The sequence below is a fragment of the Electrophorus electricus genome, chromosome 6 (assembly GCF_041902795.1).
Source record: "Electrophorus electricus isolate QZ-2024a chromosome 6, ASM4190279v1, whole genome shotgun sequence".
Taxonomy (NCBI): Eukaryota; Metazoa; Chordata; class Actinopteri; order Gymnotiformes; family Gymnotidae; genus Electrophorus; species Electrophorus electricus.
Genome location: NC_137502.1, coordinates 33,924,556 through 33,951,962, shown reverse-complemented (window position 1 = coordinate 33,951,962; position 27,407 = coordinate 33,924,556). Strand labels below are relative to the sequence as shown.

The 27,407-nt window shown below is 49.2% G+C and overlaps 1 protein-coding gene across 1 annotated transcript in view; it reads left to right on the top strand.

Annotated features, from left to right (window-relative positions):
• The first annotated feature begins 1,322 nt into the window (after window positions 1-1,322).
• prr36b (proline rich 36b) overlaps window positions 1,323-27,407 on the top strand; it is a 26,597-nt gene continuing 512 nt past the window's right edge. Inside the window, exons 1-5 of the mRNA XM_035525183.2 lie at window positions 1,323-1,570; window positions 11,191-11,860; window positions 12,420-12,507; window positions 21,501-21,712; window positions 22,571-27,407. The exon at window positions 22,571-27,407 is cut by the window's right edge and continues 512 nt beyond it. Of these exons, the coding sequence (XP_035381076.2) occupies window positions 11,293-11,860; window positions 12,420-12,507; window positions 21,501-21,712; window positions 22,571-26,775 (5,073 nt within the window). The 5' untranslated portion in view covers window positions 1,323-1,570; window positions 11,191-11,292 and the 3' untranslated portion in view covers window positions 26,776-27,407. The remainder of the gene's footprint in view (window positions 1,571-11,190; window positions 11,861-12,419; window positions 12,508-21,500; window positions 21,713-22,570) is intronic.

Here is a 27,407-nt window from a genome sequence, read left to right as displayed (position 1 = left end):
GAGATCATCATGACTGATGCTAGGGGAAGAGAACGTGGGCGTGGATGGTTAGGTCATAGAGCTACACGACCTCGTGACTGTTCGTGATCTCTTCCCCTTGCTTTTGAGAAGACCATCTCAGTGTCTGAGAATGCCGTGTCCCTACCTTACCCTTTGAACGTTCTTCTGTCTGCTGTGTGTTGTGACGGACAATCGCCCTAAAATAGAATGCTATGGAAAAATTCCTCCTTGCTTTCTGCAATGGCAACATATTGGTGCACTCATAGTTGTACTCCGGCTACAACCTGTGGGCTGAAAGGTGTGTTTTGTAGGTTTAAAATGTTGTATCCGTGTAATTCATTATAATAGCACAATGCACCATTGCACATTGCAAACGGGGCAAAAAGACTTCTTAGCGGGACGAAATAGCTTGGCACGTCTCGGAGAACATGTGTTTCCTGGCCTTTGTGCTACAGTAACCGTGTTTACATGGGAGCTTTTGTATATGAGTGAAGTACAAACTGGTACAAAAGACTGGTTCGTGCAGACAGGCAAGAAGACAAGGGGAGAAGGGGAGACAGGGATAAACTGCATGAAGGACTGAAAAATTAAGCATGGAGCACTAAGAAAACAAAATTATTCTCACAGGAATGTGACAATGCCTAACCTGTGTGTTTGTGTGTGTGTGTGTGTGTGTGTGTGTGTGTGTATGAGAGAGAGAGAGAAACATTAGAATGGAAGACGTGTTAAAACGCAGCCACTGGAGTTCTGTCTCTAAAGTGCCAGACAGAGGGAGAGAGAGAAGAGATCGATGGGTTCAGTATTACTGCCGTCTATTCAGCGTAGCTGTGATCTTCTCTCTTACACGGTGGTGATACAATAACCGAATCGAGCAAACCACCAGTTGAAAAAAATCGATCTTTTTCGTAGTGTAGACATAGAATCTTGCATTTACTGCCTGAAATTCGTTAGCGTGAAAAGTAAAATAAGAAAAGTAAGATCATCGACTAAAATCTACAACTGAAACCAAGAAGAAAGGGCGGGACCGCGTGCACGGAGGAGACTGAAGGGAGGTGTGTGAGCGCAGAAGGGGGGAGGGAGGGAGGGAGGGGGAAGGGGGGGGCTAGGGGGGCAAAAGGGATGGAAGGATAAGGAACTTTCGAACGGGGGGGAAAAGAACGCGGGGTGGCCTGTGAAATGACATCATCCCTAATTTGAATAAATCTCAGCCCTCGCTGTGATTGGTTGCTGTCAGGAGAAACCAAAGCTGCTTGGCTGTTCAGCGTCACCCCCGCGCTGCGCTGTGGTTAGGCCCGCGCACCCGCCCGCGCGCCCGAGGCGGGCGGCGTGCGCCGCCTGCAAAACGTTCCGTCCCATTCCGTGTGCAGGAGACGAGCGCCTCATTTCTCCCGCACTACACACCGAGTGAGCGCCAGACGGCCCGCCTGCTAAACGTTAGTCAGCCGCAGCTCCGCTGTTGTGTCGGTTTCAGCGGTCGTCGCTGTTCAAGGGTGTCTGGACTGCGCAAAGGGAAGCGAGGATAGAAACGGCCACTGGGCGTAGCTGGAGGAGGAAAAGCGGTGTAGCCTCGGTAAGGTTCGCTGACCTGGGTATCTCGGGCGCAACGAGCGTTGGCAAGCGAGCCATCCGGCTCTTGTCTTGTTCCTTTTTTTTTCTTTCTTTTTTTTTTTTGTGACATTTCTGTTTTAATCTCAACGCGCTGATCGTGGAAACCTCGACATTGCAGTAAAATGTCGCCGGGAGGGGACAATAAAAATAACGCCCCTGTAAATCTTCCTGCTGGAGCACGTTTTGTCTGATTGAAGGTAGTCGTTTGACTCGTTTACACGGCTAGCCAGCGAGCATTGCCGGCTGCATCTATTAATATGCAGATGCGTTTGTGCTGGGTAAGGCGGCATTGTGCTAGCTGAGCAGACACTAGTTCACTCCCAGCTGCTAAAGCGGTGAGATCCGACTAGATGACAGACAGCCGGTTAACTGATCTGCGCTCAGTTAAGAGTCGGGGCGTGTTAGGGACGAGCGTTTCGTACACATTTGATATGTGGCTCTATTTAGGACGCTATTTAGCCGGTACTATTGAACTTGTTGCTTATCGAATGCGTTTTTATGTGTACACGTTGTCGAGATGCTTCTGTAATTCCTTTAACCTTTTCTTTGCCTAGTCCGCCGCCCGGTTCGCATCTCCAGGATGTCCACAGTTGGATCGAAACTGGGGAGACTGGGCGGTGTCAGGGTCCTATTGTGGGTTAAGCTGATCCCGCTAACGTTGTTCTTAAATCAAGTTTTTACACCCGGGGACGAATGAGGATGCCAAATATCCCATTTTATTCAAGAGCCCACCCCGTGTTGTTGCATAAGCGAATGTTTCGCTGTCTTAAGCCTGCTAAAAGTTTATATCGTGTGCGTCCGTCGCTGGGGTCTATTGTTCTGTGGCCAGCTAGCTGTGTGGGCAGCTGTTAACGTTTCTGTTCGGTAAAGCCAAGGGACGGGCCATTTAGCGGTGATAAGTCGGTTGTCCACCTAGTTGGACCAGTGTGTCTCAAAATCTGCAATGAAACATATATCGTGCTAGAAATTTGATCAACTATGTAACTATGTAGCTGTTTTACAGCTATATATAAGCTTATTTGGCAAGAAACGTGGAAGACGATGCCTTGCGTTTGTGACAGTGTGCTACGTGAATGTTTATATGACCGTTTTTTGGTAGATTTTAGTATTACTTGAAAATTGGGCGACCAGACCGTGTTGTGGGGGGTGGGGGGTATCGCGACAGACAGTCTCATGTCTCGAGCGCCACAATGGCCGAAGAAAGGGGAGCACCGTGAGCTCGCGCGCGGCAATTCACGCTTTAAAGAACCTCCAGTCTTCTCTTCACGTGCGATACCCAGAGCAGCACTCAGTGTGCAAGCGCAGTCCTTTCGTATCATTTCAGCCAGCGTGGGCACGGGGACGCGTTGCATTGATCCGTGATGCCTTCCCGTGTACAGCGCGTCCCCGGGTGGCTAAATGGTCTTTGTGGTGAAATGTGTGCCGGGTATCCGGAGAAAGGCCAAGATGCCAAGTACCACGTTGTTTTTACCGTAAACAGACACTGTTATGGGTGAGCCCACTGTTTGCGGTGAGCAAATTGTATCCGCCTCCTGTAGGAGATCCTCTAATCCCCCTTAATTACAATTCAAACCAGAAAAACGAACAGGTGATGTTCCTAGTTAAGAATTCAGAAGTGCTTACCTGATCTCGTTATTTTTTAAGTAGGATGTGTTTTACAAAGTCAAGGTAAAATTGGCACTGGGGGTGCACCTGTTTCAACCTTTGTGATGTACTGATTTTTTTTCTCCGTTTTCTGCTTTGTGAGTCTTATTGTAGGCGCGTATGTTGATCTCAGTATCAGAGCTGATATTTACCTGTCTGCTTCACAGCAAACAAAAGGCTTAAGATGGCCGTCTTCTCCCAGTGTAGGGCATCTCTGGAGAGCACTGGCTCCTAGTACTCGATATGGCTGATTTAAAAGTATTGACAAGTACTACCAGTGAGACTTGTATCATCGAACCGATATTGCTCCAGTTTAATTATTTGCCTATGAAAATATGCAAATTTTTTCCTCTGGTGTTGAAACAGTGGGGTTCACTAACAGGAGCCGACTCTGGATACGGTAAATATTACAGAACAGACTATTGCTTGTTCCTGCTTCTGATAGTGTAATGGGGTTACTGCCCACATCACATTGCCAGAATAGTCTCTCAGAACCAACGCCTTTTCGTCTCTGAAAATCGCATGTACCGTGTGTGTCTGTGTGTGTTCTGAAAACCTTGTGCACTTCGTTGCAATTCAGTCTGTATCTGTCTGCTTGTCTCTCTGTCTATCTAAGCCCTGTCATACAGTGCTTCTTTATGGCCTGCTTTGGCTCTAAAGCTCATTGTGGAACATATGACTAGTCATGTCCTAGTCATTGGGCAGTAACAGACATCTTCCGATATGGGGCCAATGCGGAATGATCGGCTCACAGTGATTGGCCAGACGACATGCCAGTGAGAACCGTGCTGAACCTGTTTTCCTAATTAAGTGTACGTAATCTGTTTCTAAAGCTCCCAGAGGATGTTTTACTATCCAAACCTCCCTGAACACTGGGCATATTTCACCTCCAGTATTGCTTCAGTAAATTTACATTGTCAGGTCTGCCTAACAACCAAGCATGCAGACTTAGGTTTCGGGGAGACATTACCCATGTGTCATGTCATGGCTAGTTGCTGCTGTAGCAGCCAAGAAATGATTCAGCCTGAGTCCTGGCTGCCCTGTGATTGGACAGTCCTGCCGTCCATCATTGCTGATGTCACAGACGGCTCCGTTTCTAATCATGCGATTGTAGGGACCGCAACTGTCGCCTACTCTCAGGGTGACCGCTGCTCAGTTTTCCTAGGATGGCCGTGCCAGAACTGCCGCAGTTTTCCTACCGCGGTGCGTGCGCTCGTCCCAGATAATGCCACGCTCCCGTACATGCCTGTCGCGCCCCGGCACGGCGCAGATAACATCCTCCCCGCGGGCATGCGCAGTTGCCGCGGCAGTTGTCTCTGGGCTTGCGGTGCCGCATGGTGTTGCAGCTGTGGTCATCCCTAGTCCTCGTGTGTCCTGGATTCTCGCAGAGGGAGGAGTCCTGCGTCTGAGTCGCACTCTTCCCTGAGCACGGCTGCGTCTCGCGTCCCGATTTAACACCACTGTATTTCAGGACCAGCCACGGTATCTCATATGGGGTGTTGATTAATCAGTGCTCGCGACCCATCATGCTCAGCTCTCAGTGAATGGAGCCGGTAGAGCTCGGGGGAAGGAAGGGGGGAATCACTCTAGCCTGCCGCAACTATGCGGTGAGGAGTGTTATTGATTTTCTTTATAAGCTGTCGTTTCAGTTACATACAGAGGCATAGAAGGAGCACACGGGCCTCTTGACCCTGTGAAACCTCAATGAATGTAAACAAATCTATAGCAATAAAGGAATAAACCTCCACTGAAATGTGTTATTACATCATAAGACTCGCAGAACCTCCAGTGAAATGTGTTTTTACATCATAAGACTCGCAGAACCTCCAGTGAAATGTGTTTTTACATCATAAGACTCGCAGAACCTCCAGTGAAATGTGTTATTACATCATAAGACTCGCAGAACCTCCAGTGAAATGTGTTATTACATCATAAGACTCACAGAACCTCCAGTGAAATGTGTTATTACATCATAAGACTCACAGAACTTCCAGTGAAATGTGTTATTACATCATGAGACTCACAGAACCGCCAGTGAAATGTGTTATTACATCATGAGACTCACAGAACCGCCAGTGAAATGTGTTATTACATCATGAGACTCACAGAACTTCCAGTGAAATGTGTTATTACATCATGAGACTCACAGAACCTCCAGTACGGCATTATAGATTGTTTATTAATTTTTCTCTTTTTGTTGTTAGCGTGCCATAATATGAAAACATGCATCCACAACCTCTGTATCAGCAGATGTCTCTTTTCTTAACACTTATATTAATATTACACAGTGCTCATAATGAAAGGGTGCCATCCATGTTTCTGTTGGCTGTGCATGTTGTCAGTCTAGCAGTTGTCTCAGCTGTCTGTGTTTTCCCCCAAAGTGTCAGTTGTTGTTGCACCTGGGAGAACTCCGCCTCTGTGCCAGTCACCTCTAATCCTCTTACAGGCAGCTTCCTGTCCTGTATTGTGTGTGTGTATGTGTGTGTGTGCCTAAGTTAGCTGGCAGGCATATTGTCTGTCGGGTGCAGATGTTATCTAAAGCCATTCTGGTGTGTGTGTGAGACTGCAGGTGTGTGAACACACACACGCGCACACACCATACATTTCCCAGTGCTATTGATCGAACCCCACCAGCTGTTCCTGATCAGCACTTATCTAATTAGCTCCTCTGGTTGCGTCTCCCTCAGTACCAGCAAAGGATAACGCTAATGGCCTCTTCAGGTTACAAATGACAGCACAGATCTTCTGCATGTGCCCTTCCTCCGCTGACTGCTGTCACCGGGGTTAGTCCCCACATGTCGCGCCGAGGCGGTGTCAAAGGTCACCGAATGAGGCAGCGCGTTCCTTCTGCTATCAGTGCCACGTGGTCTCGCCCACGGCGCTGCCTTTGAACCGCCGCTTCCCTGGTCTCCTCTCTGCCAGACCGCACCTCATCAAAGCCACGTTTGTCTTTCTGACTGGTGTTTTACGGTTTGCGGGGTTCATTGATGTCCTTGCCCCTACCCAGTCCCCGGCTGTCTCTCCGGCCCGATCTGGCAGGATTAACGTCAGTCTTTGTGGAGGGTTAACGAGCCCTGCCGTGTGTGTTAATCTCTCTGACCCCGGAGGCCCAGGTCTCCCGAAGCCGAAGGCTGTGATGAGTCACGCCAGTGTGTGCAGCACGGGGGTTAGTGGGGGAGACTGCCAATACTGGTGCTGCTGGGATGAAGCAGGGCGGCATGGAATGGGAGGGATCACGTAATGCTTATTCTGGCCAGAACATGCCAGTCATTCCAATTGAATTCCATTATGTTTGAGATGTGCGTTTTTTCTTCCTTTGTAATGGCGACATCTGTTTGTTTGTTTGTTTATTTATTTATTTATCTAGCTGCATTCTTTGCCTGCTGAGACTACATCATCATCTACAGACTCCTGCACTGTCTACTGTTACGGTTCCACATTACTTCTTACGACACACTTCCCGTCCTACAGCGAGGGGCGTTTATAACGCCACGTGGCCTCCCTGTTCCGAACGTTCCAGAAAAGATGCGTAAATCTCCTCTGGACAGGGCCCCGGTGTCTGCCAGCCAAGTAAACAACAAAAGACGCATCCCCACTGGCTGCTGGGTCGTGCTCCGTTCTGAATGCACTTTGGCTCCACTCCAGCCATTAGGTCTTGTTTTCAAACTTTCCCCAGAAGGCACTGGCCTCAAAAGAGGTTTGTTATGGCCTGACGTCAGCACCCGAACAGGCATCGTCTCTCCTTCCTCTCGCCCTCCTCCGCATGCATTCTGGGAAGAATCCGGTGGGACCGGGTGCAACTTTGTTCACGCGGAACCAAACCAGCTTCCTGACCTTCCGGAATGGCGTACCGGGAGCACGTTGCCGTGACAGCGGAGGCAGCCTCGGCCTTGGACGCCGCTGGGTGCGTGTTCGTCTGGGATCGGATTTGTGCAAGCAGGCTTCTCCGATGAGCCAAATGCAGCGTAAAGGCCTGACAGGCAGTCCGGCCAGGCAGTGGAGACCGAGAACACAGCCCCCCAGTCTCTCCAACACAGATGCGTTACAGACGTGCTCAGAGCACAGAAATAGCATTATGTAACCCCAGTGCTGTGGACGCACACAGCCCGTGGGCTGTTCATGTGCATGTGAGAGAGCCTGTTTGATTTCTCCGAAGGCGGCTCTGATTAAATGGCCCCGTTTGCTTCAAAGGTCGAAGCCTCGTGTGTTTGTATCAGGGTGTATTTACGGCATCTTCTACTGGTCAAATGCATTCAGGTAGAGTTGTTCCTTTGTGTGGGCAAAGGTGTGGGTTTGGTTTATTGCCTCAGATTCTGTAAATTAGACGCTGCAGAGGGGCTAAATAATCCCTATTCTGTTTGTCATGTGTATGAAGAGCCTAGGGCTCAACAGGTCATCCTTGATCGCTGGTTCCAAAAGGAGATCCAGCAATGAGCCAGGATTTGTTTATCCTGTTGAACCTTGGTTTCAGATCTTTTGGGACTGAGGGACGTTTTTTTTTTTTTTTTTTTTTGAGTCCCAGCTTCGTGCCCGTGCGGCACTGTAACGGGTTGGGGGGGGGTTAGGGTTGGTGTTTGCCCTTCCTGAATGGGTCCTGTGTTCCCTTGCGTTTAGGGTCAGGGCTATGGGGGAGGGTTCACTACCGCCTCCTGTGAGCATGACCGGAGAGGGGCAGGAGGGGGTCCTACGTCGTCTCCGAAAGAACTGGATGATTACTGGGTCCCAAGGCGCCAAGCAGAGCGTCGGAGTTGATGGCTTTCTGGCTAGCAGCCCACGGACGAGCGCGCAGACCTTAACGCCGACTTCTGCTCCATGGAGGCGGAGATTCCTTCTCCCTCCAACTTCTCTACCGATGCCTGATCACGGGGACAGATCGTACCTCCTGCGGCGACCGATTCATCGCTGTTATTAGCGCTGGCTGACGTCTTGCTTGCTGGCGGTTTGTGTCAGTCTGACTGGGTTTCTTAGACGACCGGCGGAGAGCCACAGGCCGAGTGCGGTCAGCGCTGCGCTGGATTTGAATGGCCTGCAGGTCCTGCTGTGTCCAAGTCATCGTGTGTGGTGATGAAGTCCAGTTCTGTTCCAGCCTTCCACGCCGGCCTGATTTTAAAGGCCCAGTAAGATGCCCGGGGTGACATTTTTGCTAATATGCGCTTGTTGGCCCTTTACGTGCTCTCAAACAAAGAGGGCAGATTGCCCTTAAAATACACTGATGATCCAATTAGACCCCCACAGTACATTACAGCAATTCAGTTATCCACCTAGCCAGCTTCCTGTCTAAAATACTGCCGGGGCTGCAACAGATAAGGAAGGTGAAGTCAGAGCGATGTTTGCAACATTTCTTTAAATCCTGTGGGGTTTTTTAAAACGGCATAACTGTTTACGTCACGTCTCATTTTAACCCGGGGGTTTACGGACCTTTATCCGGTTTCGACTCCAGATCGGATTTCTAGGGCGTCCCTAATCGGGAGTATTTAGAGGGATGAGAACATGGCCGGCCGGCGTGGTCGGCTACTCCTGCCCGTCCGGATGCACGAGGCGCCCGGTCTCCGTGTGAGGTTTCGTTGTCACCCAGAACTCTCCTCCCAGCACACTCGGCCGCGTGACGTCTCCACGTCAGGAGCAGACACATGCTGACCACTCCGGGGTCAGAGTAGGCATAGGCCATGTAACGGGCAGATCAGCCAGCTAACGGCAGAAAAATGGGTTGAAATATTTTCAAAAATGTATCCAACAAGCGGAGACTGATTATAGTTCTTAAAAATCTTTTGATAGGTTTAAGGGAACAATTAAGTTTGGACAATTATCATTCTTCGTAATCGATTTGATACTTTAAGAAAGCACTGTAATCTGTAGTCGTATCTTTAATCAGATTCATATCTTACACAGTGTAATGTGGCATTCTGTTAATTGAACCCAATTAAGCTTTTGGTTTTGAGGGTCTTGCTGTCCAACTGCTGTTTGTGTTTTCTGAAAATGGATCTGAAAACACTTATTTCGCACCAATAGAGTTTTAATTTTAACGACTTGTTTCCTGTAGTTCAACAGTGTAGATAAGGCAGTGTGGCCCAGTTGAGACCAGTGTAATTTTTAGTGTGACCTTGAAAACTGCCGTTAGACACAAATCTTCTAGTTCATCATGAGAACACTACATCTGATTGTACATTTAGGGGGTTGCGTTGGTGATCTAACAGCCATGAGCAGGAGAAGCAGTCCTGTGTCTCCTCAGGCCTGCTGGTGTGTGTGTGATTCATCACTGGCATGAGGAAGAGTGCTCATCCCGAGAGCGCGCTCGCACGCCCAACAGGCGGCTTGAAGCTCGTCGTCCGCAGCTCAGGCTTGCAAGGCGGTATCCCGGCAACCGCCGCCAGGGAAACGGTCCAGGTTCCTGGGTTTTGACTTGATCCTGGCGGCGGTCCTGTGCGGGGCCCCGCGGGTTGGTTGCAACCAGTTCTGGTTCTGCGGTCCGCCGCCTGAGACGGGTCTGCCTGTGGGGCCTGAGTTGGGATAGGGGTTGGTAACAGGATCCTGAGCGAAAGGCGGACCGTGCGCGTCTCGGACTGCAGACGCGAGTGCCGGTTGAGAGAGAGACAGACAGGAGAGACGCGCACAGCGCTGGATCACAGCGCGTCTGGGAGACGCACCCGTGGCAGGAAGGTGCTGAGGGCCGGAACGCCTTTGGAAGCGTGTCGGCTGGCTTTAGTCCGCCTCGTAGTTCTCGGACACAGGCTGGTTACCTCGGTTGACTTCTGTTATTCACACAGTGGCTTCAGCTGCGCCCTCGTAGTGGAACATCCCTTTGTGTCTCTCTCTTTCTCTCTCGCTCTCCTTCCCTTTCTAATGTCTTTTTGAAACAGATCTGCCTTGCAGCGTGTTCAGTATGGATTCTCTCCCGGGGCTGTTTCTCCCATTAGTACATTCTCTCTCTCTGTCTCTCGGTTTCCTCAGCTGCCGGACGCCTCCGTGTGAACGCTACTGGGAACAGGGTTTCTGCTGGACAGGAGGCAGGAGAAAGGGGTGGGGGATGGGAGAGACCGACACAAACTCTGGGACAAACCAGCCGTACCTCTGCACTGGCGCAAAACAAAAAGCATAAGGAAAAGGAAACACTCACGGTAGCCAACAGGAAGTCAGAGGTAGCCAGGTGTGAGAGAAAGTCACGTTCAGTGTGCAAGTTAGAAGGCTTTGTATTTAAAGACCGGGGGTGGGGGGTTCTTTGAGCAAAGAGGGACCTCAGTTCTCATTTTCCCATGCTCCCACAGGCCAGACCATTTCCTCTGGCTGGCCGCAGCAACGCGGCGCATTCGTGTTGCCAAACGCAGCCTACGTCCTTAAATCACACATACAACATCTGCCATACAACATCTGCAACAGCAAGGCATCATGGGTAATGCAACTGACCCTAGATTTAACTGTTCCCAATTGATTTGGCTGAGAACACTCAGAGTATGAACCCTTGAATTTTCTCACTCCTTTAAAATATAAAAATATTTAAATTCTGCAAACAACGGCAGAAGTGTTTGAGAAAGAAGATGGTGCCTTTGTCAGGTCAGAGGTTAATGTGTTCCATAAACTGTGAAACTGTTGGAAATTACGCTGTTCTTCTGCCAGCACACACTGCTGATAATTGGCTGTATGGGTCTGTTAGCGTCGTTTCTTTTTCTAGCAGTTTCACAGAATCAAAAAAGCTCCTTTTGTAGTGAGACGGCTGTTTGCACTTAGTTCAGTGTGTTCTGTTCTCTTTCTCTCCATCGCGCTGGCTTGGTTCTGAGAATCTACTTTCTCTTTTCCCCGCGAGGTCGAGTTTCCCTAATCCCTCAGCTTCATTGTTCCCAGAAGTGTCTGACATTGAGACGGCTGTGTTTTCGGTCTTGTTCAGACTTGTTAAGCTTTGTTTTGGCACTAAGATTGTAATTTCTTCTCTTTTTTTTTTCTCAGGTTGATCGTTGTCGTTACCTGAGGGGTCAACTCAGAATAGCCTGTTGAGTTTCGAGGTCCTGATTCCTGTTTGTTGAGAAGGACTACCAGGACTGAGGCGCCATGAAACCAGAAGGGGTTGATGCAGCAACAATGGAAACCACAGTAGCACTAGCTGCCGATCCTGTCGTCGAGGCCGCGCCACCGGGGGAGGGTCAGGGACAGACCCCGCCCACCTCACAGACAGAAGGCACTGGGCCAGGGGAACCGCAGACAGCTGAGACCCCCACCGCCGCCACCAAGACCGGCAAGACCAAGCCCTCAGACCCCAAAGGAAAGACGAAGCCTGGCAGCAAAACCAAGACCCCCACGAAGACGGCAGCAGCTGGGCCTCGTGCCCCCACCGGTCAGGGCCGCATAACGAACGGGGTACAGAAGCCACAGACCAACGGCGTTGCAAAGAAGACTGCTCTGGAGAAGAAGACCGCATCCACTGCATTGGCCCCCCAGAAAAAGCCAGCAGCTTCTGCCAGTGCTGGAACCGCCAAGGCGTCCAGCGCCAGGCCTGCTGGTGCAACACGGCTGGTCTCTGCCCCTGCTAACGGGACCAAGACCGCCGGGACAGCGCACCTGGCTAAGAAGACGGCAGTCGCACCTGCCAATGGGGATAAAGCCAAACCAAAAACTACAGGTACGCATGTGGAAATGAAAATGCTAATGTTGATCAGATTAACAGCTGAAGCCATCAGGCAGCAAATTAGCTTTGTGTTCATGACACCTTGGGAAGTAGTTGGAAAAAAGTTGGGGAGTAGCTGGAGAGAAGTTGGAGAGTAGTTGGGAAGTAGTTAGTAGTTGGAGAGTAGCTGGAGAGTAATTAGAAGTTGGAGAGTAGTTGGGAAGTAGTTAGAGAGTAATTGGGCAGTGGTTGGGAAGTAGTTGGGAAGTAGTTGGGGAGTAGTTTCCGTTCCCCCGCTAGACATGTTGCCATGTTGCTTGGTTAGCTATTCTCTAACGTCCATGGTTATACCTGGAATTTTAGGGTAAGAAGTTTGTTTTAGTTTGTTTGCCTAAGCCTTGACACATTGCACTATAAATATGCATAAAAAGGCTGATAGTACTGATGTTGTAGCAGTTAAAAGCAGGCGTTGCAGGCACAGGACTTCCTGCCTGCATGAAACTGATAGCTAACCGTTGGTCTGGAAGTGTCTTTGAAATACGTTCTCCTGTTCTTCCCACCTGTCCCGGCTCAGCTCCGAGACCCGTCTCTACCGGCGCCACCAAGCCCAGCAGCACTTCCTCTCCAAAACCGGACAGGCCGCCTGCAGCCAAGACAGCCAGGTACGCCTCTCCGTCACGCGGTCGCGTGCTCCGCGGCGGGCACGTTTAAACGTATGCTCCCCACCCACTTTGTTGCTTTTAGATATGTGCATCGTAAAGCTGCATCTCACCGGGCATACAGTTACAGATCGTAGGCCCGCTGTCGCCGACCTTTCGGCCACCCTCGACCCGGTTCACCCCTGGGCGGACCACAAGACCACAGCCGATTGGCTGTTATTTGGGTGACTGACACAGCCGTGACACAGATACGACATTAAGGAAGCGGAGGCACATGGGTGGTAGACTCAAACACGTACCCCGTAGGCAGGTGTTTTCCCTGGCAGGACTCTTCAGCACATGTCATATAAGAAATAAACCCCCTTATTATTAGTGTTGCAGTTTAGAGTTTGGCATCTTTAGAGTCGTTGTCGATAAAAATACTAACGTAGAAAATAGCTGTACGGGAGTGTTTCGGAAGCCTGCTGGCATCTAGCTGGCAGGGGATTTGTTCAGAGATTACGAAACTTGGTAGATAAAACTCAGAGACAGCGAGGCACTGTGTTCAGCTCCCGTGTGTGTGGGGCTGTGTGGTGCACAGTGTGTGAGAGCCGTGACTACCTGAGCTCCTCCTGTACCTCACACAAACAAACCCGGCTGTTAAACAGCCCTGTCTGAACGAGACGTTTGTTGCAATGAAAAAGGTGGCCTGAGGTGCCTGGTTGGTTTCTGATTTTGTGCCTCAGACGTGTGTGTTTGTGTGTGTGTGCGCGTTTGTGCGTTTGTGCTTGTGCGTGTTTGTGTACGTGTGTTTTGGAATTTCTTTTACTGTCTTGTTGAATAGCGTGTTCTGTGTGAACTGTTGTTTAACTTTATGGTACACCCCCCATAAGATCTGACGATATGATGATATCTTGTGTCTGTGGTGGGTTTTGTGTTTCTGTGGTAAAGAAAAGTGACATTAGGAGAACTAGTAAACAGACCTGACTGATCTGCTCTCTGTCCAGATCCCTCTCTGTCTGGACCTCCCTCTGTCTGGACCTCCCTCTGTCTGGACCTCTCTCTGTCCGGATCCCTCTCTGTCTGAACCTCTCTCTGTCTGAACCTCTCTCTGTCTGGACCTCCCTCTGTCTGGACCTCTCTCTGTCTGAACCTCTCTCTGTCTGAACCTCTCTCTGTCTGGACCTCTCTCTGTCTGGACCTCCCTCTGTCTGGACCTCTCTCTGTCTGAACCTCTCTCTGTCTGGACCTCTCTCTGTCTGAACCTCTCTCTGTCTGAACCTCTCTCTGTCTGGACCTCTCTCTGTCTGAACCTCTCTCTGTCTGAACCTCCCTCTGTCTGGACCTCTCTCTGTCTGAACCTCTCTCTGTCTGGACCTCCCTCTGTCTGGACCTCTCTCTGTCTGGACCTCTCTCTGTCTGGACCTCTCTCTGTCTGGACCTCCCTCTGTCTGGACCTCTCTCTGTCTGGACCTCCCTCTGTCTGGACCTCCCTCTGTCTGGACCTCTCTCTGTCTGGACCTCTCTCTGTCTGGACCTCCCTCTGTCTGGACCTCCCTCTGTCTGAACCTCTCTCTGTCTGGACCTCCCTCTGTCTGGACCTCCCTCTGTCTGGACCTCCCTCTGTCTGGACCTCTCTCTGTCTGAACCTCTCTCTGTCTGGACCTCTCTCTGTCTGGACCTCTCTCTGTCTGGACCTCTCTCTGTCTGAACCTCTCTCTGTCTGGACCTCCCTCTGTCTGGACCTCTCTCTGTCTGAACCTCTCTCTGTCTGGACCTCTCTCTGTCTGGACCTCTCTCTGTCTGGACCTCTCTCTGTCTGAACCTCTCTCTGTCTGGACCTCTCTCTGTCTGGACCTCTCTCTGTCTGGACCTCTCTCTGTCTGAACCTCTCTCTGTCTGGACCTCGCTCTGTCTGGACCTCGCTCTGTCCGGACCTCGCTCTGTCCGGACCTCTCTCTGTCCGGACCTCGCTCTGTCTGGACCTCGCTCTGTCTGGATAGCTCTTTGTCTGGACCTTGCCCTGTCCGGAACCTCTCTCTTTGTACGGACCTTGCTCTGTCCGGATCCCTCCCTGTCCGAACCGCTGTCTGTCTGGACCTTGCTCTGTCCGGATCCCTCTCTATCCGGACCTCTGTCTGCCCCCATAGACTACTCGTCTTATTTACTCCTTTTAGTTATGTCAGAATTAAAAGAACTTTATTGCAAAAAAAAAGGAAGAAGCTTTATTTATTTATTTGTTTTTGATTTTTTATTTTTAAGTTTTGAAAGCCATTCTGCTACCGAACATGTACCAGTTAAGTGGAGGTTTTGAGCTGCCGAGGCAGGCAGTTGCTGTTGCTGTTCTCTGGTGTCTCGTGGTAACTGCCCTCCTTTGTCTAAAATGGCGACCCAATAGTTCGCCCTGGTTCTGAGGACACTGGACTGTAGTTTCTCGTCTGATACCCTGATACTCCGGTTCAGGAGACTGCAGGAAGGCGTTTTGCTTTTCTTTGTTAACCGGCGGTGGGAGTATACACACCTATGCTTCTTGGCATTGTGTGTGTGCGCATGTGTGTGCGTGCGTGCGTGCGTGCGTGCACATGCACTGTCATGCTTTCAGTATCTGAACCTGGCATCAGTTCTTAACCATCTATGTCTGGATTTGTATTTCATGTGGGTGGGTGTGGTTGTGTGTTTGTGTGTTTTGAGTGTGTGTTTTGAATGTGTGCGTGCAAGCACACACGCAGGCACGTGTGCACAGTATAAACAGTTCCTGGTCTCTTTGGTGGAGATGTCATATTGTCCTTGAATAAAACATGAAAACAAACCCTCAGATCTGGATCTGTCTCTGCTGTGGTTGCATCTACGTGAGAGAGCGAGAGAGAGAGAAAATGTGTGTGTGGGTTAGTATGTGTCTGCCTTTCTCTCTTGGCATTTCTGTACTTGTGTTGGAATTTGAGTGCCCATTTGTCTGTGGGTGTTGGCATCTCTTTGCTGAGAGAGAGAGAGAGAGAGAGAGAGAGAGAGAGGGACCGAGAGAGAGAGGGAGGGAGAGAGAGAGAGAGAGGGAGGGAGAGAGAGAGAGAGAGAGAGAGAATAGTCTCTGTGTAAGCACTGACACAGCTCGGCTGTGTAATGGGCCGTTCTGCTGTACAGAGGGCACACAGGCAGCAGGAGTGTGTGAGCATGCTGTTGTTGGTGCCTGAATCAGTTCACCCCGCGTCCAGATACCCCTCTGCCCCTGGAGAAGGGTGTTCTGAATCAGCTCACCCCGCGTCCAGATACCCCTCTGCCCCTGGAGAAGGGTGTTCTGAATCAGCTCACCCCGCGTCCAGATACCCCTCTGCCCCTGGAGAAGGGTGTTCTGAATCAGCTCACCCCGCGTCCAGATACCCCTCTGCCCCTGGAGAAGGGTGTTCTGAATCAGCTCACCCCAGTAGAGAAGCACATCTCCCCCAGCAGGAGTGACACTGGCACAGTGGGTGTTTCTGAGCCGTAAGGTCATAATGAGTCACCCTACATTAGGCTGCAAGTCTCTCTCTCTCTCTCTCTCTCTCTCTCTCTCTCTCTCTCCCTCTCTCTCTCTTTCTCTCATTCCTTGATGCAGTTTCCTTGCTTCATGAGCCACTGACTGCATCTAATCACCAAATGGATCTTGAGTTACAGACCAGCTGGGGGTGTGTGTGTGTGTGTGTGTGTGTGTGTGTGTGTGTTTGTGACTGAGTAACCATTAGCAGTGTTGATGGGTAGTTTTAAAACACTCCAGTAGTTCATGGCTCGCTTCACACTCTTCGGCGTCTTGGTCAGCATTCTGACAGTTTTCTTCAAGGCACTTCCTGAGCAAAGCAACAGGCTGCATCTCCTGTCACACGTTGTAGATTCCAAAACGGACTTTGAGCTAGTGGCCACCTAATGCCACAGCGGGAAGGATCCCGTGCAGCAGTGTCTTTGCAGAGCCACTTTTCCATGAAGGGATTTGTTTATTTATTCGTTTAAAATATAGTGTATGCAATCACGTGCTTCAGAACCAGACCTGTACGATTGCCTCGTTGGTCTGAGGGTTATTTGTCATAAGTGGTTAATCAGAGACAGACTGTGCGGCTCACGTGGCTCGTCTCTAATTATGGCGTGCGGCAGTTCCGTCTGTGTCGGACGCTTCGAGCGGCTTGGAGCAGTAATGAGTGGAGCAGTAATGGCAAATGTTTCTTGTGTGTCTTTTTGTGTCGTTGGGGTTTGTTGTACAGTTTATATGACCCGAGTCTTCAATACTAAGAGCGTTTACGATTCCAGCGGCTTACATGAGACAGGAATACCGGCGGCCAGGTTCTGGTACTGCCCACACTCGTTCTCTGTCGGACCCGTTCAAATTGCCATTAGCGCAACGGCGCTCTCCGTGTGGAAAGCGTGTATTTCTGGGCTATAGCTGAACGCCTGCAAGGAGCTGACGATTTTCTTTTGGTTCTAATTAAATATTTATCATCTTGTGAGCTGTGATGTTCCTATCAACTGCTTGGGTGAAGTAATCCCTGCGCGACTGCGGGTGGGAAACTTCATCAACTTGTCTGGTTTTTTATTGCATTCGTAGTCCCCGATCAAACTGAAGACGCTCGTCTCCCCCAGCGCCTAATGTCTAATGAGTTATTTGCAGAAAAAAAAAGCCCCGGGCTTGGCGCGTGAACTTTGCAGCATGCCTGTGTCCCTACATCACCTTTTTACAATAAAGTCTGTAGAGGTGTAGGCTTTATCCTGCGTTAAGTCCTTTGTACCAACTCAGACACTCCCTTCTGGCCTAACTAACTGCGACATGAAACTCGTATGGCAATGTAAAGAAACAATAGAAGAATCGCGTAGGAGAATCTTGTTAGATAGGGAATCAAACAGCCCAAAATATTGTTTCTCAGATACAAAAAGTGGAAATCCTATTTATTTTGTAAAATGTACAATTGTATAATTGTTTTTCTTCAGAATAAAAATAAAAAAACAAGAAACATCTGCCCAATTCCGACACTCCTTTGACTTGGTGCACATTTAGAGTCATGTTGGTGTTGACAGAATGATTGCTTCAGTCTTGCAGGTGTGTCCCGTAAAGGCTGCTATTCGAGAAGCAGACAGACACACAGATGAAGCTAATAGTCTGTTTAATCGGATGAGTAACACATCTCCTTTTCTCCTGCCTCCCTCGCGATCCACTGGAACCAAGTACACCCTAAATCTCTCTCTCTCCCTCCCGCCCTCTCTCACACACATAATCCTAAATGGAGTGTTCTTCCTGTCATAGTAGATTATACATGTTTGGTTTTATCCAGGCAGTTGAGGTGATATCCTCTCATTATCCTGTAGTTCCACCAAACTATTTTCTCCTTGTCAGCTTACTTATGCCATGAGCACTTATTCTAAAGTGTTCTCTCTGTTAGAGTCACTCATCCAGCCTCCATGTTCTCTCTGTTAGAGTCACTCATCCAGCCTCCATGTTCTCTCTGTTAGAGTCACTCATCCAGCCTCCATGTTCTCTCTGTTAGTCACTCATCCAGCCTCCATGTTCTCTCTGTTAGAGTCACTCATCCAGCCTCCATGTTCTCTCTGTTAGAGTCACTCATCCAGCCTCCATGTTCTCTCTGTTAGAGTCACTCATCCAGCCTCCATGTTCTCTCTGTTAGTCACTCATCCAGCCTCCATGTTCTCTCTGTTAGAGTCACTCATCCAGCCTCCATGTTCTCTCTGTTAGTCACTCATCCAGCCTCCATGTTCTCTCTGTTAGTCACTCATCCAGCCTCCATGTTCTCTCTGTTAGAGTCACTCATCCAGCCTCCATGTTCTCTCTGTTAGTCACTCATCCAGCCTCCATGTTCTCTCTGTTAGAGTCACTCATCCAGCCTCCATGTTCTCTCTGTTAGAGTCACTCATCCAGCCTCCATGTTCTCTCTGTTAGAGTCACTCATCCAGCCTCCATGTTCTCTCTGTTAGTCACTCATCCAGCCTCCATGTTCTCTCTGTTAGAGTCACTCATCCAGCCTCCATGTTCTCTCTGTTAGTCACTCATCCAGCCTCCATGTTCTCTCTGTTAGAGTCACTCATCCAGCCTCCATGTTCTCTCTGTTAGAGTCACTCATCCAGCCTCCATGTTCTCTCTGTTAGTCACTCATCCAGCCTCCATGTTCTCTCTGTTAGAGTCACTCATCCAGCCTCCATGTTCTCTCTGTTAGAGTCACTCATCCAGCCTCCATGTTCTCTCTGTTAGAGTCACTCATCCAGCCTCCATGTTCTCTCTGTTAGTCACTCATCCAGCCTCCATGTTCTCTCTGTTAGAGTCACTCATCCAGCCTCCATGTTCTCTCTGTTAGAGTCACTCATCCAGCCTCCATGTTCTCTCTGTTAGTCACTCATCCAGCCTCCATGTTCTCTCTGTTAGAGTCACTCATCCAGCCTCCATGTTCTCTCTGTTAGAGTCACTCATCCAGCCTCCATATTCTCTGTTAGAGTCACTCCTCCATTCTTTCAGACTCCATGATAGTTCCCATTTTCCATCTTCCCTCTGTTTCTTTTTTTAAATTAGAGTCCAGTGGTTTTCCCATTTACATTTGCATGCATGAGGAATTTGTTTTGGGTGTGGCCTCTTAGGTATGCACCTTACAATTCAGATCCATTATGTTACACACACACACACTCTCACACACACACACACACACACACACACACTCGCACATTCGAGTCCTTGGAGGTGCTAAAATTTCCATGGATGTGTTAATAATTTTCCACTTGGACTTCCTGCAGCCAGCTTTGCCAAGTATTGAGGGGTTTTTGTCAGGTTTTTTCAGGGTAGGATACCTACAGCTAGCTACTGGTCAGTTCCATTACTCCCAGCTCACTCCAACCTCGGCCCCAACCCACCCCAAGTATAACTGTCATGTGGTTTGCTTTGTTTTATTTTGATTTGTGGTATTTTGGCCTCTATGAAGACCTTAAATCGAAGCTGACATTCTGCTATTTAACTTCAGTCTGTTCAGATGCAGTGTAGTACAGAAGGCTAAACAGACAACCTCTGTGCACGGTGCATACTGATCTGTATGTTCTTTGCAATGATCTTTTTTTGTTGTTGACAAAACTCTGTTGTTTCTTAGTAGAATATGCTACAGTGTTCATAGTTCGTAGTAGTTCGTAGACCAAGTTATTTTGGGGGGGGGTGTCATATCCAGTGACTCAAAAACCCCCAGATGACTCAAAGAATGATGAATGTCTGACTCTGGAGGACACCTCAGTTTACAGACTTGCCAGATTCTAAACTCACTTTTAATTCTTGTCTCTGCATAGCTAGGCATACATCTTGTTTCAAAAATAGGCATGGCTCTGTAAGTAGGTCATAACAGTCTCGTATCTGACATCCCTTTTTTCCTCGCCAGAGACTAAACGCGCCGAAGCACCACTGAAACGCTGCGCTTGTGCTTTTCTTGCGCTGACACCCGTGCAGTTATTTTTACCCCCGTTCTTTCAGAATTCGAGGTTAATCTTCCTCCTCGCCACCCCCGACCCCTGACCCCCTGAAGCCACCCTGTTATCCTCCCTGGAGCGCTTGGCGTGTCCAGACCTTTATTTAGAGCAGGAGAAGTGCGCCGGCGGAGTGTGAACGAAGAGCATGCTGGGATGCTCGCGCCGCACCGGAGCCGTGGGATCTTTTCTCAGCCCAGACATGGTGCCGGGGCCCAATAGCTGTGGAGCTACTCGGTGTGGGTCAGGGCCTGTCCTGGAACAGGGTTGACCGCTGGTCGTCTGAAGTGCCGAAGACCCAGCTGAGTTGGGCTATATTGTTCTGTATTTGTGCCAGCTTATGTCATCTGTCACTCCGTTCAGTTTATAACGGGGAAGCTGGGTAAGAAGTGCGCGGTATTTCTTAAGGTGACGGAGTGTGCATGAATGTGAACGCCTGGGGCTGAGGAGGGAGGTAAACAGGAAGCGAGAAGGTATGCTCGGTACTTCTTAAGGCTTGGTTCAGGTGTTTTGCCAGCTTGGTTAGAACAAAAATGCGGATTGTCTGGTGGGTCCTGACACGAGAGTTGAGTAACACACACACACACACACACACACACACACACACACACACACACACACACACAATCAGGTGGCTGCTTCAGGTACGGAAACTATATGTCTTCCCCAGGAATTGGTCCCAAACACCTGGCCTTGCTAATAAGCTGAAGCCAGGAGACAGAAATAATTAGTAAAAATAACGAGGTTATTAAGTCACGGCGCGCCTTTTTAATATTTGGACACGGACTTGTACACATCTGCATACCCACATATCATCTTCCTCATTCTAAGCACATAGTACCTTCCTGTTCTCTGGGATGTTATTTGTGAAGTATCTGTTTTCACTTCACTATTTCATAACAGACGTTTAAGAGTTTATCTTATGTCCAAGATCTGACTTGGGATCAGTACGAACATCATCATTCTTGCTCTGTAATCAGATCACGTATTAGTTTGCCAAAAGAGCATGGAATGATTAAATGATTGTCATTTCTTAGATCTCCTCGTAATCTTAGTCTGTCTCACCACTACTCTTTATGCACCGAACGCATTTTGGAAACTGGGCTGAGCACTATGAGAAACAGCTGATCACGTGTCAATCCAGAGCAATCCCGCTCTGAGCCGCAGATAAGTAAAGACAATCAAGACAATTTGTTTACCCCCTCCCACCCACTGGTGTTACGCTTCCATGCTGGTTCCTGCCCCCCCCCCCACACACACACACACACACACAGTGACTAATCGGCTCTCGGGTTAACGAGCTTCCGCTCGAGGCAGCGTCCAAACGCCTCGTCCGCAGCAGCACGCTTGCAGAGTTCGTGACTCGTACACGCTGAAGAATGTGGAGAGACGTGACATAGGTGGAAACCTCAGGAGCAATTCCTTTAGCTGTAAAAAACCAGGCCAAGTACTGTCTTGCGTGTCGCTTAAGCCCCGCCGGGATGGTTCCTGTGTGCTTGGGATACGGGTTTCCAGGGACACTAACCGCAGGTCCGGTGTGTTTTCCCATCCAGGGCTGCTGCAGGACCCGTTTCTCGGCCGACCGCCGCTGCGCTGAAAACAGCTACCACCGCCACGTCCAAGACGTCAACGACTACGTCGAAGCCCTCTGCTGTGGCGAAAACCTCCACTTCGACCGCCAAACCATCACCTGCTAAATCTACAGCTCCCGGTGCTGGCTGCATTCCCACTCAACCTTCAAAGACCACTACACCTGTCAGGAAAGGTAGACATGAGATCTGCCGTTAGCCTTTAGAACTGAAGGTTTCGTTAGTTTTCTGAATTTTAAGGTTTTATGGACTAATTTGTAGATATGATTAGGGATAATTTTACAGCTGTGCACCTTGGGTTTCAGGATGATTACATAAAGTGCATTAGATCAAACGTGAGCCGTATTTTGGCCTAATTGACATCCTGTATAAATCATTTAAGTTGGCATAAAACTGGAGGTGGCACTCAGCAAACTTGACCTCCTAATCACAGATACATGGGTCTGTATTGTGGAATATTTAAAAAAACAGTGAATCTTTCACTTCTTACCTTCATCCACCGTGTGGATAATGATAAGGAGAATGTAATATTTTGGTATTTGAAAATGTTTATTACTGAAAATGTTTGTTATACATTTTTGGGGAAAAAAACAGCAAAAATATGCAACTTTGCATGCAGTCAGTCATGGTAAGACTGGACTCTGTTATTGCTTCTGTAAAACCTTTTCCATTTAATTATTTTTGCTGTTTTATATAACTGCAGTGTAATAACACATTTTAGAAATAGGAGACAATTGCTGACCTACACAAGTCCAAAACTAAGGCTTTGCTTCACCTTGGTCCAAAACTAGTCTATACAGTAAAGAACAGGCTGAAAATGTGATTTAACTGAGTGATTATTTTTTTCATGCCACTGTAGGCTCTCAAAGCACTAAAAATATGGATATCATTGGCTTTAGTTCTCATTATCTTACACGATTATTATGCTATTTCATGGCGTTCGCAGAAATGAACCTTTGTTTTTTCTTTGCTTGCTAATGCACCAGATTGGAACAGACACTAAGAATACTCTTTGGCATATGTTTCTCTTATAGATGTTAGCAAGCCAAGCACTCCTGCAGCCAAGAAGCCAACTGCACACCCTGTTTCTCTCCCTCCTGCGACCAAGACCACCAAACCTGACACCCCAAAGGCAGCCGCACTGGCCAAACCAGAGTCGGCATCCAAGAAACCCTCCGCCCCCGGCAAGGTGGCGACGGATGCCAAGTCGAGCAAGCCTAAAGACAGCAAGCCAGCTCCGTCGAAGGAGGTGAGCGCTAGCCCCAGAACCCCCAGTGCGAAGAACAGCACAGCCAAGATGGCCAGCCCTAAGAAAACGGTTGGAAGCAGCACTCCTGTGCCAGTGAAACGCGGACCCAAGCCTACACAGGCCGCCGAACCGGCGGTTAAAGATGGCGGAAAGAAGGAGTCAGCTCCTGCTCTGGAGACTGCCGCCACGGTTAATGCCGTATCTGCTTCCAGCGCTGCCACTACTGCCACTGCTTTTGTTGACCTCACAGTGGCAACCAAAGAGCATGATGTTCAGGCTGAACCTACATCTGAACTTGCACCTAAACCCAAGTCTGAAGTCCTATCAGAATTCACGTCTGAAGTCGCACCTGAATCCAATTCGGTGCTTCCAGCGGAACACCCTTCTGAACTTCTGCTTGAACCCAAGTCTGAATTTCTGGTTGTAACAGAGTCCAATGTTGTACCTGAATCCAAGCCTGAATTCCTGCTTGAAAAAGAGTCTGAACTTGCACCTGAATCCAAGCATGAAATCATGCTTGAAAAAGAGTGTGAATTTGCACCCGAATCCAAGCATGAACTCCTGCTTGAAAAAGATTCTGAACTTGTACCTGAATCCAAGCATGAACTCCCGCTTGAAAAAGATTCTGAACTTGTACCTGAATCCAAGCATGAACTCCTGCTTGAAAAAGATTCTGAACTTGTACCTGAATCCAAGCATGAATTCATGCTTGAAACAGAGTCTGAACTTGTACCTGAATCCAAGCATGAATTCATGCTTGAAACCGAGTCGGAACTTGTACCTGAATCCAAGCATGAAATCATGCTTGAAAAAGAGTGTGAACTTGCACCTGAATACAAGCATGAAATCATGCTTGAAAAAGAGTGTGAACTTGCACCTGAATACAAGCATGAAATCATGCTTGAAAAAGAGTGTGAACTTGCACCTGAATACAAGCATGAACTCCTGCTTGAAAAAGAGTCTGAACTTGCACCTGAATCCAAGCCTGGATTCTTGCTTGAAAAGGAGTGTGAACTTGCACCTGAATCCAAGCATGAATTCATGCTTGAAACAGAGTCTGAACTTGTACCTGAATCCAAGCATGAATTCATGCTTGAAAAAGAGTGTGAACTTGTACCCGAATCCAAGCATGAAATCATGCTCAAAAAAGAGTGTGAATTTGCACCTGAATCCAAGCCTGGGTTCTTGCTTGAAAAGGAGTGTGAACTTGCACCCGAATCCAAGCATGAAATCATGCTTGAAACAGAGTCTGAACTTGTACCTGAATCCAAGCATGAACTCCTGCTTGAAAAAGATTCTAAACTTGCACCTGAATACAAGCATGAATTCATGCTTGAAAAAGAGTGTGAATTTGCACCTGAATACAAGCATGAATTCATGCTTGAAAAAGAGTGTGAATTTGCACCTGAATACAAGCATGAATTCATGCTTGAAAAAGAGTGTGAATTTGCACCTGAATACAAGCATGAATTCATGCTTGATAAAGAATGTGAATTTGCACCCGAATGCAAGCAAGAATTCCTGCTTGAAACAAAGTCTAAAGTTCCACCTGAATTCAAGCCTGAATTCCTCTCTGAAACCAAGTCAGAACTTGCACTTGACCACAAGCCTGAATTCCTGCTTGAAAACAGGTTTGAATTTGCAACTGACCCCAAGGCTGAAAACCTGATTGAAACCAAGACTGAATTCTTGTTGGAAACAGAGTCTAAACTTGTGCCTGAACCCGAGCCTGAACTGCAGCTAGAAACAAACTCTGAATTTGTGCCTGAAATCACCCAGGAACCCACTGTTGACACCTTATTTCCTGTTGCTGTCGAGGACAGAGCAGAGTATACTGAAGATACAGGTCTAGAGGAGAAAACAGCTGAAAATGTGGTAACTGAGCTGGCATCTCACATGGACCTGGGAAGTCTCAGGGAAACCATAAGTGCTCCTTCTCCTTTGGGCACAACAGTTATGTCACCACCATCCTCCCCCACTGAGTATGAAGCTACGACTGTTGAACCCTGGATCTCTGCTCCAAACCTGGATACGCATGCCTCTGCTGAACCCTGGACACGGAGCGAGCAGCTGTTCTCCAGTGCAGAAAACCTAAAGCAAGAACAAACCAGGAGCCAGGAGCACCTCCTGGGACCTACAGAGTCTACAGCAGAGGAGCTGGTGGTGGAAGGAAAGACCTATCTGTTGAGTACCTCTCCTCTGGAACACCTTAGCAGTGGGTCACCAACCTTACCCAAAATGGAGAGGGAAGAGGCAGTAGAGAAAGCAGAGCAAGAGGTCAACGAGGATGATCATGACGATATTGAAGAGGAGGAGGAAGAGGAGCAGGAGGAAAGTGAGGTTGTTAGAACTCAAACAATGCCTCTGAGAGAGCATGCGGAAGACTTAAAGGTTGGATTGCCAGAATACGACACTTCTGGCTGGGAAACGGTGCCATCTGATGGTGCTGGCGTCAGCAGCCAGCAAGAGAAAACTGGCACAACTTCCCCCGTTCAAATGGAAAGTCTTCAAGCTGATGAAAACGTGGATGATTTCTTTCTGAAGAAAGTGCAATTGGAACAGCCATTCATGGGCCCGCCGGGCGTAAAATCTTTCTCGGATGAAGAGGAAGAGGAAGAGGAGGAGGATGAGCAGGTAAGGCAGAGCATGTGTGCTGGAGAATGCCATGAAAACATTCCACATCACTGCCCGACATCCCAAAAGGAGGAGGAGCAAGAGGGTGAAGATGTTGAAAGGGTTAGCGAGGGCCCCATGGAGATTGGCAGCGAGGGCGCTGGAAAAGTTGACGAGGATGACTATGATGAGGGTTACATGGACAGTCTGAGTCGTACTGCTCCAGCTCCTTCTATGCCCATGACTGCAGCGTGGGGCTCAGCCAATCCCTTTGGAGACACATGGGCCCAGCCAGCCTCCCTCCACATGACATCCAGTCCCTTAGATGTCGACACCGATCCCGAGACACCCACGAAGTCCCCCGCTGAAGCCTGGCTGGAGCAGCCTCTGGGGCACTCGGCAGACCCACACCTAGACGTCCGCCAAGAGACAGAGGGCTCGGTCCCGGCCGATGGCTCCAACCTGGACATACCTGCGGTGGGTATGTCGCAGTCCAGCACGCTGAGCGGAGCCGCCCTGGCGGCCCACAGCAGCAGCGAGACCAGCACCCCCGAGGAACTGCGGGACTACGACAGCAGCTCGGGTGTAGAGTCACACTCGGACAAGCAGCAAACGCCTGTACCTGCAGCCCAACCCGACCAGGATCAGGACCTTGGGATCCACCTGGAGCGCGGGGACGGTGAAGAGGAGGAGGCAGAGACGCTCCCGGCCGACGAGGTTCTCGGGGACGCCCCTACCGCGCCGGCGTCTGCTCCGTCCTCGCCTTCCACCTCCGGAGACGAGGCCAGTGACACCGAAGGAGAGATGCAGATTAACGATCCCGATGCTCCAGCCGGTGACGCCGCAGCTCTCGAAAGCCCTTCCGCCTCCAGAAACCTCCCTGCCTTGGACGAAGACGAGGAGGCCGCCGACATGCACGTCGGCGAGGAAGACGGCGGCACACCTCAGTCCGCCAACTCCGTCGCCTCCTACGGCTTCGACTGCTCCGCGTCCAACTCCAACGCCCATTCCACCGCCGAGAGCAGCGGGAAGAGCCCTGGCATCTTCTCCTTGGAGAACGAAGACCAGCTTCCGGAAGAGGCCAAAGACCCCTCGCTCATCAAGGAGCTGACCCTGCCTCCTGCAGACGCTCACCCCGGGGAGCCGCTGGGCTGCCCAGTGGACCTGCTCCCCCTCGCCCAGCAAGCGGAGCCTCACGTCGGCCTGGACCACCAGTACCTGCTGGGCGAGAAGTCTGGAGCCAGCGTCCTGGAGGACGTTGACCCCGACTCGCCCGTGCACCTTTCGCCCCAGCGCGAGGACATCGCTGACGAACAGCCGCCTTACTACTCTGCTATATGCGATAAGACTGATAGCTTTCTGGCAGGTAACGTATAAAGTCCATCCTTCTGGAATGCACCTTTTTCTCTTTCTCACCCCTCAACAAAAAAAAGAAAAAAAAAAAAACTTCCTCTTTTTTTTCCCCCATTTTTTGTCCTAGAAGATATAGAAATCATGGATGAGCTGATAGTGGGGAGGGTGCGGATGTTGGGGAGGGATTGTAGGCTTGTCAGTGCTGCTTTGCCTCTCTTACTGCTATTCTAGTCGTGGTAATGATTGTATGGCTTAAACTCCTGTATGTACAATAGCTATTCTCATTTTCTATTAGAACGTACCTTTACGTAACACTGCATACGACGGCACCCAGAACTTGGACTGGTAGTCTGAACTGTGCTGAAGTCCTTTCATTACAAAGGAAAAGAAAAGGATACAAGAACAAAACAAAACCAAAAAAAAACAACAAAACAGAAAAATGGAAAACATTGGATGGACCCTACCTATGTTTGTATTTAACCGACTGTTTTTACTGGAAAAAGTCCAATAATTTTGTTTCGTTGTTAAGGTCGCTGTCCTGCCTACTGTTTGTACATGCATCGGTTCCCCTGCGCTGTAGCGGTAGCCTTAAATCCTTTAGTTTTGGTTTTTTGTTGTGATTGTTTTCCCTTTTTCTTCTTTCTTTGGCTCGTTCC